General features: G+C 44.8%; 1 protein-coding gene across 1 annotated transcript in view; it reads left to right on the forward strand.

Annotated features, from left to right (window-relative positions):
* Window positions 1-16,600, forward strand: part of STARD9 (StAR related lipid transfer domain containing 9) — a 116,630-nt gene extending 100,030 nt beyond the window's left edge. Inside the window, exons 25-33 of the mRNA XM_045822223.1 lie at window positions 742-925; window positions 1,314-1,451; window positions 12,758-12,875; window positions 13,025-13,146; window positions 13,383-13,447; window positions 13,578-13,780; window positions 14,003-14,082; window positions 14,311-14,469; window positions 15,254-16,600. Coding sequence (XP_045678179.1) covers window positions 742-925; window positions 1,314-1,451; window positions 12,758-12,875; window positions 13,025-13,146; window positions 13,383-13,447; window positions 13,578-13,780; window positions 14,003-14,082; window positions 14,311-14,469; window positions 15,254-15,355 — 1,171 coding nt within the window. The 3' untranslated portion in view covers window positions 15,356-16,600. The remainder of the gene's footprint in view (window positions 1-741; window positions 926-1,313; window positions 1,452-12,757; window positions 12,876-13,024; window positions 13,147-13,382; window positions 13,448-13,577; window positions 13,781-14,002; window positions 14,083-14,310; window positions 14,470-15,253) is intronic.
* The last annotated feature ends 868 nt before the right edge of the window (window positions 16,601-17,468 follow it).

Raw genomic sequence — 17,468 nt, forward strand, 5'->3', positions numbered from 1 at the left:
CAGAACAGACTTTAACACAGAGACTGTAACAGGAGTCAGAGGAGGACCCAGCAGTTCTGCTTTGTGCACTTACCCAAAGAAATCCAAAACAAAATCAAAGAGACACATACAGCCCTGTGTTCACAGCAGCGCTGTTCACAACAGCCGGATGTGGAAGCAGCCTAAGTGTCCATCAGTAGATGAGTGAATAAAGAAGAAGTGGTGCATATGTGCAATAGAATCTGACTCAGCCATAAAAAAGGATCAAATCTTGCCTTCTGCAAGACATGCATGGACCTAGAGGGTGTTGTGCTGAGTGGAGTAAGTCAGAGAAAGACAAATGCCATATGGTTTCACTTATATGTGGAATCTGAAAAACAAAAGAAGAAGCAGAATAGAAACAAACTCCTAGATACAGAGGACATTTTGACAGTTGCCAGAGGGGAAGGGATTAAGAAGTATGAAACAGTGCAGCACAGAGATGTGGAGTACAGCACAGGGGACACAGTCCGTACTATCGTAGTAATTGTGTATGGTGTCACATGGGTGCTAGCTTTATCAGGTGATCACTTTGTAAGTTATAGAAATGTCTAATCACTGGGTTATGTACCAGAAACTAATATATTGTATGCCAAGTATAATTTTAAAATAAAAAAAATATTTAAAAAAAAAAAGTGATGTTGAGCAGGCCTGGGGTGAGCCGGCCAGGGCCACTGCCCACCCATGTTAGAAGGCATTTCTCTGTCCCTGCGGTCCTTCCAGGAGCCCAGGGTCAGCATCGAGGTCTGCTCAGCCACCCTCTGACATAGAGCTGATGCTACAAGAATACCAGCGGGCTCGTGAGGAGGCCAAGGTGGAGATTTCACGGGCCCGTGACCGACTGCGGGAGCGAACGGAACAGGAGAAGCTGAGAATCCGCCAGCAGATCATCTCCCAGCTGCTGAAGGTGGGGAATAGGGCCAGCCTCTGACTTCAGGGTAGGCCTGGAGGCTGACCTCAGACTAAGTCAGTCTTCACTGGGGCTGCCTGTCAGTCATGGGATGTAGCCTTTGGAGGAGAGCATTGAACCCCTGGTACCAGGTCAAAGCTGTGTTCACTCTCTCTTTACATGTCATCTTCATCAGACCAGCTCCTGTCCCTGGGCCAGAGTCTGGGAGGAGGCTGCTTTGGCATATAGTTGGGTGGGAGTGTGGGAAGGTGTGAGGCTGTGAGACGGAGGTGGGAGGCACAGGTGGGTGATAGGATCTGGGGAGGTGAGAAGGGGTTTCAGGGCAGGGGGTCAAGGGTAGTGAGGGTGCACCAGAAGCTGGTTGATGGTGATCTGTCCTTCCCAGGAAGAGGAAAAACTGCACACCCTGGCCACCTCTAGCTCCCTGTGCACCAGCTCCAATGGAAGCCTCTCCTCTGGTGTCACCTCTGGCTACAGCAGCAGCCCAGCCTTGTCAGGCCAGCTCCTGTCCCCAGGCAGTGTGGTGAGTAGGCAGATGCTAAGTATAAGGCAGGAAGTTCTTCCTCCTGGGGGCCACTGCTGACATCTGATGACCTGTGGCCTTTGGTCTGTCCTCTAGTTCTGTCTTTCATTCTATCTCCCTGTTCATTCATTCAGCACGTGGTTATATTGTAGGTGTTTTAGGCATTAGGGATACAGCAGTGAACAAAACTATTCTTGTCCTTACATGGACTATTAGAAGGGTAAATATTAAGCAGTTTATTTTATAATTATTTAATTATTGTTTCATTATGTTCTATGAAGAAGGGATGCTAAACCAGCATAAAACAGGGGACCTGACCTAGTCTGGAAGCTCTGTAGAGGTGCTCTGAAGAAAGTGCATTTAAATGGAGACTGTAAGGGGCGGAGATGATTAACTCAGTGAAAGCTCAGTGCGGATGGCGTCTCCAGGGATGTGGGGGCAAGAGGACAACCTTCCAGGGGGCCTTGCAAGGAAGGCTCTGGGGGAGGAAGAGTTTAAGGAACTAAAAGAAGACTCATGGTTGGAATGTAAAGAGTGAGATGGGAGAATGACGTAAAAAAGGACCAGAAAGGTCAAGATCGTGTAGACTCTGTTGAGAATTCTGGCCCCTTTCTAATCCATCTGGTCATATTACTTTCCAAAAGCTTCCCATAGATATTAGTAAATCTAGTTCTGACTCATTCTTTTTAACAGTTGTATAGTGTTTCCATTTTATTCTTTAATTACATGTTCTTAAATGTGATGATTTGTATAGATAGTGTGAAATTACGTACATATAGAAAGGTACGTGGGGAAATGCCCATCCTGATCCCCACCTGACCTGTCCATGTCCCTGACTCAACCCAAGGAAACAGTGGTGCGTTTTGGGGGGGTGGATCTTCTTAGGTTTATTTTATGCAGATAAAATAAAGTATATTATGTCACTGTTCTGTACTTTCTATAGTTTCTCCAATCAGTATATCTTTACATGAGAATGTAGAGCATTTTTTCTTTTTGATTGCTGCATAGCATTCCATTATAAGGATGCATTGTAATTTATTTAACTAATCCTCCAACCGGGATTGCTTTCAGCCTTTTGCTGTCATAAGCAATGCTGCAGTAAATAGCTTTGTGTGTGTATCATTCCTTACATGTGCAAATGTACCTGCGGGGCCTGTTCCCAGATGTGGACGTGGACAACAAGCAAAGGCATTTGAAACTTCCACAGATACTACCAAATATCCCCTCACAGATGCACTGATTTTTACTCCCACCAGCAGCAAGTGAGAGTCCACCTTCCTCCCACATTCTCGCCACCGTGTTATGAAATGTTTGGCTGTTGCTGAGCCATCTGTTCATATCCTTTGCTCATTTCTCTGTTTTGTTCTCACCAGTTTGCAGGAGTTCTTTATGTATTAGCAAGGTAGTGCCTATGGCTGATGTGAATTACAATTGTTTTTTTCCCAGTCTTGCATTCTCTCTTGACTTTAATTGTGTTTAGTTCCAAACAGTTATCCTTTTATAGTGCCTGTGTTTTTTTAATATATTTTATTGATTATGCTATTACAGTTGTCCCATTACCCCCCCCTTCATTCCCCTCCACTCTGCACACTCTCTCCCACCTGCATTCCCCGCCTTTAGTTTGTGTCCATGTGTCATAAGTTCTTTAGCTTCTACATTTCCCATACTATTCTTACCCTCCCCCTGTCTATTTTCCACCTACCATCTATGCTACTTATTCTCTGTACCTTTTCCCCCTCTCCCCTCCTCCCATTCCCCTGTTGCTAACCCTCCATGTGATCTCCATTTCTGTGGTTCTATTCCTGTTCTAGTTGTTTGCTTAGTTTGTTTTTCTTTTTGTTTTAGGTGTGGTTGTTAATCATTGTGAGTTTGCTGTCATTTTACTATACATGTTTTTTATCTTCTTTTTCTTAGATAAGTCCCTTCAACATTTCATAAAATAAGGGCTTGATGATGCTGAACTCCTTTAACTTGACCTTATCTGAGAAGCACTTTATCTGCCCTTCCATTCTAAATGAAAGCTTTGCTGGACAGAGAAATCTTGGATGTAGGTCCTTGCCTTTCATGACTTGGAATACTTCTTTCCAGCCCCTTCTTGCCTGTAAGGTCTCTTTTGAGAAATCAGCTGACAGTCTGATGGGAACTCCTTTGTAGGTGACTGTCCCCTTATCTCTTGCTGCTTCTAGGATTCTCCCCTTCATTTTTACCTTGGCTAATGTAATTATGATGTGCCTTGGGTGTGTTCCTCTTTGGGTCCAACTTCTTTGGGACCCTCTGAGCTTCCTGGACTTCCTGGAAGTCTCTTTCCTTTGCCAGATTGGGGAAGTTCTCCTTTATTATTTGTTCAAATAACTTTTCCACTTGTTGCTCTTCCTCTTCCCCTTCTGGTACCCCTATAATTCAGATGTTGGAATGTTTCAAGATGTCCTGGAGGTTCCTCAGCCTCTCCTCATTTTTTTTGAATTCTTGTTTCTTCATTCTTTTCTGTTTGATTGTTTCTTTCTTCCTTCTGGTCCACTCCATTGATTTGAGTCCCAGTTTTCTTTCCTTCACTATTGGTTCCCTGTGAATTTTCCTTCATTTCACTTATTGTAGCCTTCATTTTTTCATCTAATTTGCAACCAATTTCAACCAACCTTATCTGAGAAGCTAGGTTGGTTGCTTCTGATCACCAGTGCTTTGAACTGTGCATCTGATAGGTTGGCTATCTCTTGGTCACTAGTTGTATTTGCTGTGGTGCTTTGATATGTTCTTCGTTTGGGACATTTTTTTGTCTTGTCGTGCCGATTACATATGAGGGGCAGAGCCTTAGGTGTTCACCAGGGCGGGGCAACCCAGTTGCTGGGTTGTGATGCTGTATGTGGGGGTGGGGTCTGAGAGGGAACAATGGTGCTTGCTCCGCTCTCTGTCGGACTTCAGTCCCTTCAGCCACTTCCCCAAGCAAACTGGGCCTTTCTGGTGTTGATTCCCATGTGGGTGGGCTTGTGCACGTTCTAGGACCCCGTGGGTCTCTCCAGTGGTCTCTCCAGTGAACTCTCCTGTGAGGCTGGAAGTCTCTCCCTGCAGCTCAACTCCCACAGGTGTTTTCAATCAGTGCCCCAAGGCTCTATTTCCCAGCGTTGGGATCCTGGGTTGCGAGCAGTGCCTTGCTTCACATTCGTCGCCTCACTGGGTCTGCCGGTTGCCACCCCTTGGCCAGGGTCTGCCAGCTGCCGCCTGCGCACCCAGGGTCCACCTGCTGTGGTCTTGAGCACCCAGGATACCTTATGCATCCGGTCCCACAGCTCTTTGTGCCACAACCCCTCTCTGCCTAGCTGCCCGACTCTGCCCCTCCTACCAGTCTGGATGAACATGTCTATTTTAACTTCTTGGTTGTCCAACTTCTATATAGTTCAATTTTATGTCAGTTCTGGTTGTTATGCTGTTTCTAAATTGTTATTATCCCTATCTTGGTTGTGCGAAGAGGCAAAGCGTGTCTACTTATGCCTCCATCTTGGCTGAAAGTCTAGTGTCTGTGTTCTTAATCATAATTAGAGACCCATATTCTGTATTCTGAATTTCTCCTGTGGTTTCTTCTAGAACTTGTATGGTTTTATTTTTCATAGTTAAGTTTTTGATCCATTTGGAAAGTTTATATAGTATGAGGTGTGGATCCAACTTTATTCTTTTTGGGTGGCTATTCCATTGAGCCTGTAATGCTAGTGAGGTGGTTCCTCTGGGCGGCTCGCCTCTGCCTCACCAGATGAAGGTGTCAGCTTTTCCTGTACTAAAACATTCTACTGCCCATTGCTCTTTTTTTTTTTTGACATTTTTCTAGAATTCCTTCTTGTTTATTTTTATATGAAATTTAGGATCAGCTTGTCTATCTAGTTCAACTATAAAAATGTATTCGGTAGTATTTTTAATGAGATCATGTTCAGTTTATGAATCAACTGAGAAATCATATCTTATGTGTGGAATTTCCTAACCAAGAACATAGTAGGTTGAAGCCTTCTTTTTATGTTTAAGTTTCCTTCATATGTTGCTCAGATTTATTGTCAGACTTATTCTTAAATGCTTTATTTTTTTTATTAATTTTGTAAATAGGTTTTCTTTTCCTTTATATATTCTGGTTATTATTTTATATGTATGAAAGCTATTGATTGCTGTATATTTATTTTGTGTCTGTATTGTTTTTGGTCAATTCTTTAGATACACACTAAGGCAGTAGCCATAACAGAGGTAGCTTTCATAATTTAAATTAATTAAAAGTAAATTAAAATTTTTGTTTGTAAGTCACATGAGCCACATTTCACACGCTCAATACCACATGTTGCTAGTGGCTACCATATTGTACAGCCTCTGCTTTTGTTTTGTTTTTTTTTAGGTGTTACAACCACATTATTTGCAAATAAGTGATCATTTTACCATTTTTCCCAATTTTTGAACCACTATTTTTTCCCTCTTATCAAACTACATAGTATCCCCAACATAAATAAAATAATAGTGATGGCAGTGAGCATCCTTGTCTTTTTAAGATTTTATTTATTCATTTCAGAGAGGGCAAAGGAAGGAGAAAGAGAGGGAGAGAAATATCAGTGTGTGGTTGCCTCCTGCATGCCCTCTACTGGGGACCCGGCCTGCAACCCAGGCATGTGCCCTGACTGGGAATCGAACTAGTAACCTTTTGGTTTGCAGGCCAGCATTCAATCCACTGAGCCACACTAGCCAGAGCCTATCCTTGTCTTAATTCTAGGGTTTATAGGGATCTTTCTAGTGCTTCTCCATTTAAGCTGGACACTGAATTTTGAGCTAAGGTAGATACTCTTATGTAATATTAAAGAAGCGTCCATCTATTCCTTTTTCATAGAGTGTTCTTATCGAGAATAGTTATTCAGAGTCTTTGGAGATGATCATTTGATTGATTGATTTTGGAACTAATATTGAACTATTCTTATAGTCCTGGAATTAATAGTATAACACAAATACATTAAGTATATTATATATCCAGCTATGTAATATGAAAAATAGAGACATTTATTGAAGATACAAGAAACATTGGACTTCTGGCCAAGATGGAGGGGTAGGTAGACACACTGTGCCTCCTCACACAACCAGAAGAAGGAAAACAACAATTTAAAAACAAAAAATAACCAGAACTGCTAGAAAATTGAACTGTATGGAAGTCCAACAACCAAGGAGTTAAAGAAGAAACATTCATTCAGACACGTAGGAGGGGTGGAGACGGGCATCGAAGTGAAGAGGACTCGAGGCAAGGCAGCAGCTTGCAGACTGGGTGGTCCCACATTCACATGCAGATAAACTGGGAGGAACAACTACGGAGCAAGACAGACCATGCAACCCAGGGTTCCAGTGATGGGAAATAAAGCCTAAAGCCTCTGACTAAAAATACCTGTGGGGGTTGAGGCAGCAGGAGAAACTCCCAGCTTCACAGGTGAGTTCATGGGAGAGACCCATAGGATCCTAGAATGTACACAAGCCCACACACCCCGGAATCATCACCAGAAGGGCCCAATTTGATTCTGGGAAGTGGAGGAAGTAACTGAAAACCAGCAGAGAGCAGAGCAAGGGATATCGTTCCCTCTCGGATCCCTCCCCGACATACAGAGTCACAGCACAGCCACGTGGGTTGCCCTGCCCTGGTGAACATCTGCGGCTCTGCCCCTTACTATGTAACAAGCATGCCAAGACAAAAAAAAAAAATGGCCCAAATTAAAGAGTAGTTCAAAGCTCCAGAAAAAATACAACTAAGCAATGAAGAGATAGCCAACCTGTCAGATGCACAGTTCAAAATACTGGTTGTCAAGATGCTCCAGGAACTCACTGGGTACTTCAACAGCATAAAAAAGACCCAGGTAGCAATGAAGGTTGCATTATGTGAAATAAAGAAACATCTACAGGGAACCAACAATGATGGGAAGAAAACTGGGACTCAAATCAATGGTTTGGAGCAGAAGGAAGAAAGTTTATTCAACCAGAACAGAATGAAAAAACAAGAGTTCAAAAAAATGAGGAGAGGCTTAGGAACCTCCAGGACATCTTGAAACATTCCAACATCTGAATTATAGGGGTACCAGAAGGGGAAGAGAAAGAGCAAGAAATTGAAAACATCTGAACAAATAATGAAGGAGAATTTCCCCATTCTGGCAGAGGAAATAGACTTCCAGGAAGTCTAGGAAGCTCAGAGAGTCCCAAAGAAGTTGGACCCAAAGAGGAACACACCAAGGCACATCATAATTACATTAGCCAAGGTAAAAATGAAGGGGAGAATCTTAGAAGCAACAAGAGATAAGGGGACAGTAACCTGCAAAGGAGTCCCCATCAGACTGTCAGCTGATTTCTCAAAAGAGACCTTACAGGCAAGAAGGGGCTGGAAAGAAGTATTCCAAGTCATGAAAGGCAAGGACCTACATCCAAGATTTCTCTGTCCAGCAAAGCTTTCATTTAGAATGGAAGGGCAGATAAAGTGCTTCCCACCTAAGGTCAAGTTAAAGGAGTTCATCATCACCCAGTCCTTATTATATTAAATGTTAAATGGACTTATCTGAGAAAAAGAAGATAAAAAATATAAACAATAAAATGACAACAAGCTCATAACTATAGAGAAGCGAAACAAAAAAAAAACGAAAAGAAAAACAAACTAAGCAAACAACTAGAACAGGAATAGAACCACAGAAATGGAGATCACACAGAGGGTTATTAGCGGAAAGGGGGAGGGGGAGAATGGGAGAAAAGATATAGGAAATAAATAGCATAAATAGTAGGTGGAAAATAGACAGGGGGAGGTTAAGAATAGTGTAGGAAATGTAGAAGCCAAAAAACATATATGTACGACCCATGGACATGAACTAAAGGGAGGAAATGCAGCTGGGAGGGGGTGAGTAGGTTGGAGGGGAGTAAAGGTGGGGGAATGGGACAACTGTAAAAAAATTTTTTTTGAGATAAAAAAAAAAACATTGTATATAGAACAGTGACACCTCAGTCCCCTTCAAAGTAGGTGCCTTTGGGACCGCACACAGTTCTCCCAGAGTCTCTTCTACCATTCAAAACACTACAAAATCCTTTGTTGGAATCACTGTCAGCTGCCCCATTGTATTTTTGTGAATCTCATTGAATCTCACACTCATTGAAATCTGAGTGTGTGTTTTGCAACTTTGTTCTTATTCAAGAGTATTTTGGCCATCCTTGGTCTCTTGAACTTCCATATGAATTTTAAGATCATCTTGTCAATCTCTGCAAAGAAATGAGCTGGGATTGCACTGAACCTGTAGTTCAATTTGGGGAAGATTGCCATCTTACTATTAAGTTTTTTGATCCACGTGTATGGGATTTCCTGCCACTTATTCAGGTCTTCTTTACTTTCAACAATGTTTTTGTAATTTTTAGAGTATAAATTTTGCATTTCTTTTGTTAAGTTTGTCCTTAACTATTTTATTTCTTTCAATGTTATTATAAATAGATTTGTTTTCTTAATTTTATTTTCAGTTTGCTCATTGCTGCTATGCAGAAATGCACTTGATTTTTTTTTAAAATTGTTTTTAAAGATTTTATTTATTTTTTTGAGAGAGTGGAAGGGAGGGAGAAAGAGGGAGAGAAATGTCAATGTGTGGTTGACTTTCACATGGCCTCCACTGGGGACCTGGTCCACAACCCAGGCATGTGTGCCCTGACTGCAAATCGAACTGGGGACTTTTTGGTTTGCAGCCTGCACTCAATCCACTGAGCTACACCAGCCAGGGCACAATTGATTTTTATACATTGACCTTGTCTCCTGTACCCTTGCTTAACTTACTTATTAGTTCTAATGGCTTTTTTAGTAGATTCTTTAGAATATTTTGTATATAAGACTGTATCATCTGCCTTTGTTGCTGTAGTCTTCTTGCCTCATTGCCCAGTTAGAATCTCCAGTACAGTGTCACACAGAAACACCGAGAACAGACGTCCTTGTCCTGTTACTGACCTCAGGAGAAAGCCATCCAGCCTTTTACCATTAAGCGTGTTAGCTGTGTGTTTTTCGTGGATAATCTTTATCAGGTTGAGGAAATCTCTTTCCAGTCCTAGCTTATTGAGGAATTAATGAAAAGGTGCTGGATTTAAATATTTTTTCTGCATCTATTGAGATGATAATGTAGGATCTTTAAAAATTTTACTACTATGGTGTATTACATTGATTGATATTTGTATGTTGAACTTACTTTGTGTTCCTGGGATACGTCCATCCCACTTGCTCATAGTGTATCATCCTCATGTGTTTCCAGGTCAGTTTACTAGTATCAAGACATTGAGGACTTTTGTGTATATATGCATATGGGGTGTGGGTCTGTAGTTTACATGTGATGTTTTTGTCTAGTTTTTGTATCAGGGTGATCTGGCCTCATAGAATAAGTTGGGAAGTGTTCCCTCTTTTATTTTTTTGAAAAACTATGAAGAATTGGTGTTAATTCTTCTTTCAGTGCTTGGTAGATTTCACTAATGAAGTTATCTCGAAATGTTCCTTGGAATTTTTTTGATAATTAAATATCTTTGTTCATTGTTTACTCAGATTTTTAATTTCTTTTTGAGTCAATTTTCAGTAGTTGTGTCTTTCTAGGAATGTGTCTGTTTCATCGAAGTTATCTAATTTGTTGGCAAGTGGTTGTTTATAGCAGTAATTTGTTTATTTTTTCATCAATGTACTATTTATAGTTAAAATTTCCCTGAGCACTGCTTTAGTTGTATAAATTGCGATATATATTTTTATTATCTTTGCTTTATATTTTTGCATTTTAGTTTGTACTCATTTCTTGATCCAATGTTAGAAAAGTTTTTTTTAAATGTTTTTGGTAGAAAGGCCCTTGTGTTTTCTGATTTTGTGATTAATTTTTAGTTTAGTTGCTCTGTGAAAAGAGGATGCATGATTTCAGGGAAAGTATGATTTCTATTTTTTATATTGAGGGTGTTCATGGTCGTGAATATACCATGGGTATCTAAAAATTGTTTTTATCTTCATTATGTGGTCTGTTTCCTTTGTTTTGGGGGTGTATATGTGTCTTATAATTGGAGATCTTATGTTTAAAATTCTTTTCTTATCACTTGTATGTCTTTAAATATCCTTATTTCTGGTTTTAGCAGTTTTCTTTTCATCCTGCCTATAAAACATTAGATCAGTGTATTTCCATTTTCTCTTTACTGTTTGTTATGGTGTTTCAACAGTTTGATGTTTGCATTTGGAGTTTTCGTTCTTGCGCTGGGTTAAATGGCCTCCGCTCACAGTTCTTTGCTGCACGTTCTTTTTTTCCATCCCAGCAATTCTCCTTCTCGTAAGTTCTTCAAGAAAGACTCAAGGGCACTGTGTTCTCTAGGTTCTCTATTTCAAATCCAAAATACATCAATTTACATTCTCCAATAACAATGCATTACGGTGCCTGTTTACGCCACTCTGCTGCACAGAATGCTATCAAGAAAGACTGAAGGCTTTTCTTCAGTCTTTGCCAATCTGACAGGTGTAAATAGTATTTCATTTTAGTTTTAATTTGCAATTCTCTTCTCATGTCTGAGATCAAGTGCCTTTTCAGGTGTTTAAAAGCCCTTTGGTCTTTTTGCTCTGACAGCTGGTGTTCTGCACCTGTTTCTTTGCTCAGTTCTCCTTTTGTTTTTGGAGGCCCTTCTTTATAGTAAGACAATTACTTTATTTTTTGGTCATTTGAGAGGCCAGTGCTTTTCCTAGTTGTGTGTTTTTAGTTTGTTTACATTTATTACCACATGGAAAATTTTGATTTTGTATAGTCTAGTTTTTAATCAACCTTTTCTTTCATGACTTCTGGATTCTGTGCCCTGTTTTGGAAATCATTTACCCTCTGTGAGATTTAAAATATTTTATTTTCTTGTCATTACTTTTTACCCCTTATTGAGCCACAAAGCATAAAAAACTTGTTTTGACATGATGTATGAAGTGGGTCTGGGATATAACCTTTTCTGCAGATAGTGACTCCATTGACTCAGCGACATTTATTGATTAACAGAGATTTATTTTTGGAAGTTATTAATGCAGCACTGTGAGCCGGTAGGATCACCTAGTAGAATATTATAGAGTGAGAAAAGAGGGGCGAGACCTGAGCCTTGGAAAAAATCCCCAAATATCAACTTGTGTTTGAGGAGAAGCCAGCAAAGGAAACTGGGAAGGAGCAGAGAGATAGGAAGCGGGAAGCCTGGAGACTTGGGAAGTGATAATTATCTCAAGTAAAAGGGAGAGGCCGGTGAGAGGCTCAGTGAGGTGAGGCCTGAGAGTTGTTCACTAGATCTGGCCACACGGACCGCCCGGAGACTTGGCACTTGCTGCTTGGTGGAGCAGTGAGGTGAAGGCCAGACTCCATTCGGCTCAGAAGAGAGTGGTGGGAGGCTGCAAATGGTGACAGTCCTTTCAGGAACTTTATCTGTGAAAGGCGGGAGAGCAGACACCTATAGAGAAACATTTTTAAAGGTGGGAGACTATTTGCATGCTTACATGCTAACAGGATAAATCTAGTGAAGGAGAGGTGAAGAAACAAGTGTCAGTAGTGAAAGTTTCCTGAAAGGGAACAAGATCTCATTCAGCCTAAAGTTGGAGAGGCCACTTGTATGTTGCCGCAGGAAGAAGGGAGACGAGGAGATAACTGTCTTTGTTCACCTCTTATTAAAGTGGTGCTAGGTTAGGAACGGATGAGTACTGTGGCGGGTGCCTGTAGACCCATCAGAGGTCAAGGGTCATGTCACTGAGGAACTGGCTGAGGTTAAAGATGAGTTGACTGTATTTCAGATCTATAGGATTATCCCTCTGTTTCCAAATTAGGACCTTAGCCTTAACTGCTGCCTGTGCCTGGGGCTGGGACTGGGGCTGGGGCTAGGGTCAAGCTTTCCCCAGCCTGTTGCTTTTCCCTCCCATCCCACCTCCCACTTGGGTTTTGTTTGCTGCCCATGCTAAACCCAGCTCCAGCCACGGCCTCATTCCTGTTGCCACAGTGGTGCAGAGGGTCGCCCACCCACTGACCCCTGATACTTGGTCATCTCAGGCCCCAGTTTGTTCTGATCCCTGTGGAACTTTCCTACAGGCAGCATTCAAGCCCGTGACTCGAAGAGTGGGAGATTGTCTAGGGACTGGTTCCTATTGCTGTTGACAGCTCGGGGCATCCAGGGTCCTGCAGTCCCAACAGGGAAGGCCTTGTTCATTCAGCCTCTATGATGGAAACTGCTGGTATATTTCGGAGGTGGAGGAGACTCCTCTGCTCTGGCTTTCTGCAGCCTGCGTTCTCTCGTCCTCTGCTCCAGTCTTGAGTGTCTTCCTTCTGTAGGGGGACACAAACTTGCCTGATTCTGGAGACTCTTGGATGGGGGACGTGCGAGGTCGATCTGCAATGAGGAACAGTCACCCGAATCTGGCCAGGTCTGCCTGGAAGAGCGTAGCCTACAGTGAGTGGTGGGGGTGTCTTACCTGCCTGATTTGGGGGTGCTGGGGGCTGAGGTCAACTGGGTCCAAGGGAGTCACTGCCCCTCAGAGGCTGTTGCCGTCTGGCGGCCCCGAGGCTCACGCTGTCAGAGCCTCCACCTCTTCCCTGCAGGCCGCAGAGCCTCTCTGGGCAGTTGCTGCTGTTCTTCATCCAGTGTGTCCAGCCTGGGGACCTCCTTCTCCTCCTCCTACCAGGATCTGGCCAAGCACATCGTGGACATCTCTATGGCTGACGTGAGGAACTGCTCCACTTGTCCCCACGGTTCCCCACGGTTCCTTTAACAGATCTTGGCTGAGGGGAAGAGAAAGATGGGAAAAAGTAGGCTGGGGGCCAGCAAGGCTTATGTGGCTTCTCTGGTGGCCATCCATCTTCACAAAAGGGGACTTCAGTAAACGCTGGCCTGGGTGACCAAGCCACGCGTCTGGTTTCTACCACACCTGCTGATGGGGTGTGGTCGCTGTGCTCCCAGGTGATGGCGGCTTGCTCAGACGATCTGCACAACCTCTTCAGTGGCCAGGCAGCTGCCGGCTGGAGGTAAGTTCTTTTGTGGCGTCTTGTCTTGACCCTGTTGTCCGGCTCGCCCCTCTCCTTTCCCTTCCCCACCTTGAGCTCCTCGACGCTGGGGCCTGTTTTCACGTCCTCCTCCCTATCCTTGGTGCCCCAGCTATCAGGGTGAGGAACAGGAGGTGCAGCTCTACTACAAGGCATTCTCCTCTACTCGGCATGGCTTCCTGGGGGCCGGTGTGGTGTCACAGCCGCTGTCTCATGTGTGGGCAGCCGTGAGTGACCCCACCCTGTGGCCCCTGTACCACAAGCCCATCCAGATAGCGAGGCTGCATCAGCGGGTAACCAACAGCATCAACTTGGGTAAGCCCAGGGAGGCTTCTGTGGGCCCTGCCCAGGGGACAGGCAGCAGTCAGAAGCAGCCCTTTCAGAAGGTTGGGCACTCAGACCACCTCCAGATCCCTCAGGCTGGGTCCAGCTGTGTGGTGGGCTGTGGAATGATGGGGTGTTGGGGGCCCTGGATGAGGATTTAGGAGTAGGTCTTGCCTACCCACCTGCTGACTCTCCCCACCCCTGATCCTCCAGTGTATTTGGTGTGCAACCCTGCCCTCTGCGCACTGAAGCAGCCTCGGGATTTCTGTTGTGTCTGCGTGGAAGCCAGAGAGGTGCCTGCCTTGCTGGTGGTAGAGATATTGTGGGGAGAACTTGGGCTGGAGTCTTGTGAGAGGCAATCTTCGTGGGCCCTGGGTCCTTTGGGGGAAGGAAGGTGATTTGGGTGGGGGAGGGGATGACGGGCTGGCCCCGGCTGCCTTCCCCGGTACTGACTGCACTGGAGTCCATCCCTGTTTGATCCCCATCCCATAGGCAGGACTCACACCGCTCTCTGTCCCCAGGGCCACCTTTCTATCATGGCAGCGCAGTCTGTATATGACACATCCATGCCGAGACCCAGCAGAGACATGGTCCGAGGGGAGATCCTACCCAGTGCCTGGATCCTGCAGCCCCTCGTCGTGGAAGGAAAGGAGATCACCAGAGTCATCTACTTGGCCCAGGTGATGCCACCCCCCACCCCCCACCCGCCACAGCCGGCCTCACAGCCCCATGGAGTTCTTTTGTTTAGCTGCTCAATATCCTTTAGCTGCTCAATATCCTTTAGTGTTCAGGCTCTGTGGTCTGAGAGTGAAGACTCAGGCTTTTTGGGTCACAGTAAGGGCAGTCAGTGGGGAATCAGAAGAATGAAAATAGCAGATCGACCTCCTCTGAAGCTGCTAGTACCAGAGGCCCAGCAGGCTACCTCCTCTGGCTGGTCCCGGGCCCTCAGGAGATACAGGAGTCACTGGTCACTGCGAGGCGAAGGAGGCAGCCTCAGCAGAGCAGAGAGGGCACGGCCCATTCTATTCGGCTCTCTACTCCCAGCCCTGACTTGACCGTTGTCATTGGGAGGTGAAGCCAACGCCTAGATCTGAACAGCAGGGCTCGGCCTTTGGTCCTAGGAGCACCATCTGAGGAGCTTCTCTCACCACACCTGGTGGGGGCTACTTGTGGCTGAAGTGTGTGCTCTGGAACACTCCTAGGTCTGTCTGTACCTTTTAAAAAAGATTTTACTTATTTTTAGAGGGGAGGGAGAGAAGGAGAGAAACATCCACATGTGAGAGAAACAACTGGCTGCCTCTCACGTGCCCCCAACCGGGGACCTGGCCCACAACCCAGGGGTGTGCTCTGACAGGGAACTCAACCTGCGACACTTCACTCCGCAGGACAATGCTCAATGCCACTGAGCCACACCAACAGGGGCCTTTTTGTACCTTTGACTCTTCCATTTCTGCTTTATTTCAGATAGAACTTGGTGCTCCAGGTTTACCCCCTCACCTCTTAGGTTCCTTCACCAAACAGCAGCCGCTGGTTATAGCCAGACTGGCTTCCTTCCTTGGCAGTTAGCATTTCACCATCAAGATACTGCTGAGATTCAGGCCCAGGATGCTCCAGGGACGCTGGGGCAGCTCTTGTTACTCTCTGTACCCTGATGCAAGAGGAGGCAAGGCCACTCGCTGTGGCCAACTGAGCAGATGGCACTCAGCCCCGACTTGCCAGCGAAGCTGTCAGCCCTTGGTCACCTCGGCAGACCAAGGGGAGCTGAGCTCCTGGCCTTCCAGAGCAAATGAAGTTCAACTCTTCTTGGATTTTTCACCTTTCTTTCTTGTCTCTGGGACCCTATGGCAGACAGGCCCTGCAAAGACCAGGACTGGACACAGCCAACAGAGCTGAGAGGCAGCAGTCTCTGACATGGTGCTTCCTTAGTGTGCCCCATCCCTTGAGCTGGTAGGGAGGCAGCCATTGGCTGGGACTGCTCAGAAACTTGCCTGCAGCATTCAGTTCCACGGCGGGATGTATGGAGTGTTGCCAAAATGGAAAACTGGTTTAAAAAAACAGCTGCACAAACCAGAACAGTGATTCAGAATTGTTTCTCCTTGAATTGTGACCAAGCGCTTTATTATTAACTTCTACTTTTCCCCCTTCTTCTTTTTCCTCACAAGAGAGGACGTTTGGGTCTTTGCCTCAGTTGGGAGTGCTGACCAGTGCTCTGCCACGGAGCCGCACTCCAGAGCTCAGTAGGATGAGACGACCACTGTAGAAGCAGGTTGGACAGATCTGGGCTCAAGGTGGGGGCCTAGCTCTCTAAGGGAGGATGGGGCGGTTAGGAGGTAGGTAGCCAGATGCTGGCTGCTGACAAGGCAAGAGGAATTTTGAAGAGATAAAAAACTCTTGAAGATGAGAGAGAACATATTGGAACTCCTAGAGGAGGTAAGTGATTTGTTAAGTGGAAGCTCAGCTCCATTTCTTACCACACTCAGATGGCTCACTAGCATTTCATGCTGCTGCAGCCACACGTATTCTAGGATGGGTTTTCTCGTGTCTTAGCCTGGCTGAACGCAAGCTTTTGAATATTCTGTACAGTTACCTGGAAGTGGTAGGGGGTGGCAGAGATTCCCAGCTTTCGTTCTGCTCAGAATCTTTGGTGGAAGAAGGTGACCATATGGGGGATCAAGATGTGGGAAATAGGTAAATGTCTGTAGATTACAGCAGAGATTTATTTTTCTAAAAGCATTTTGTTTGCAGGATTTTTTCTTCTTACCTCAAATTATTTATATATTATTGAATGAAACTTTAAAAATTGTCCTTAAACTTTTATTTTCCTGGGTTTTTTTTTCTGTTTGGTGACAGTTTTTATATTTAACACCCTGTTTATGGACTCTCATCTCTTTTCCTATAAATCTCTCACTGAGACTGCTGACTGACGAGTCAGGGCACTTGCATGTGAGAAGTCCCGGCGTGCACTTTTATTAGTGAAGACTGTCCACTGTCCTGGGATAGCCTGAGCGTGTCACCTGAGCTCAGAATTAGCTTGGAGGTAATGATGGCAAAACCTACTCACGGCCAGGTTTCAAGTTACACAGTTGCCATAGATGGACTGAGAGCTTTCCATGAGCTCAGTACTTGCTTTAAAGCACACAAATAGCAACCAGATTAGATGCCCAATTACGGCCAGTTGCAGCCCAAATACCAACGAGGGAGGAGTCCAGAACAGTTATAATTACCACACCTAACAGTGACCGCAGTCCCCTGGAGGGCAGCGCTGTAACAGGTGTGCGCCTCTGGTACTTCCGCGGCAGAGACAGCAACACGCACCTGAGCATGAGTAGCCCAGAAGGGACCTTATCCCCTTACTGGAGAAGCCACACCCCAGGCCTGTAAGTCAACAACCTAGAGAATATTAACTGAGGCTGATAGTTCAGCAAAATGCAAAAGTGTTAAAGATAATCCACAGACCTATATTTCCATGATAAAGTCAGATTTAGGTTTAGAGGAGTGACTGACAGACACTCGTTGTGCACCAGAATCACCCAAAGGATTTGTTAACACCCCAGGCCAGGCCCCACACCCAGAGTTTCTGATTCCGTGAGCTTGGAGAGCGGCCTACATATTTGTATTTCTAGAAAATTCCAGGTGAGCCCGAGGCTGCTGGTCTGAGGACCACACATTGAAAACCACT

The sequence above is a fragment of the Phyllostomus hastatus genome, unplaced genomic scaffold (genome assembly GCF_019186645.2).
Source record: "Phyllostomus hastatus isolate PE091 unplaced genomic scaffold, TTU_PhHast_1.1 phas_scaffold_501, whole genome shotgun sequence".
Taxonomy (NCBI): Eukaryota; Metazoa; Chordata; class Mammalia; order Chiroptera; family Phyllostomidae; genus Phyllostomus; species Phyllostomus hastatus.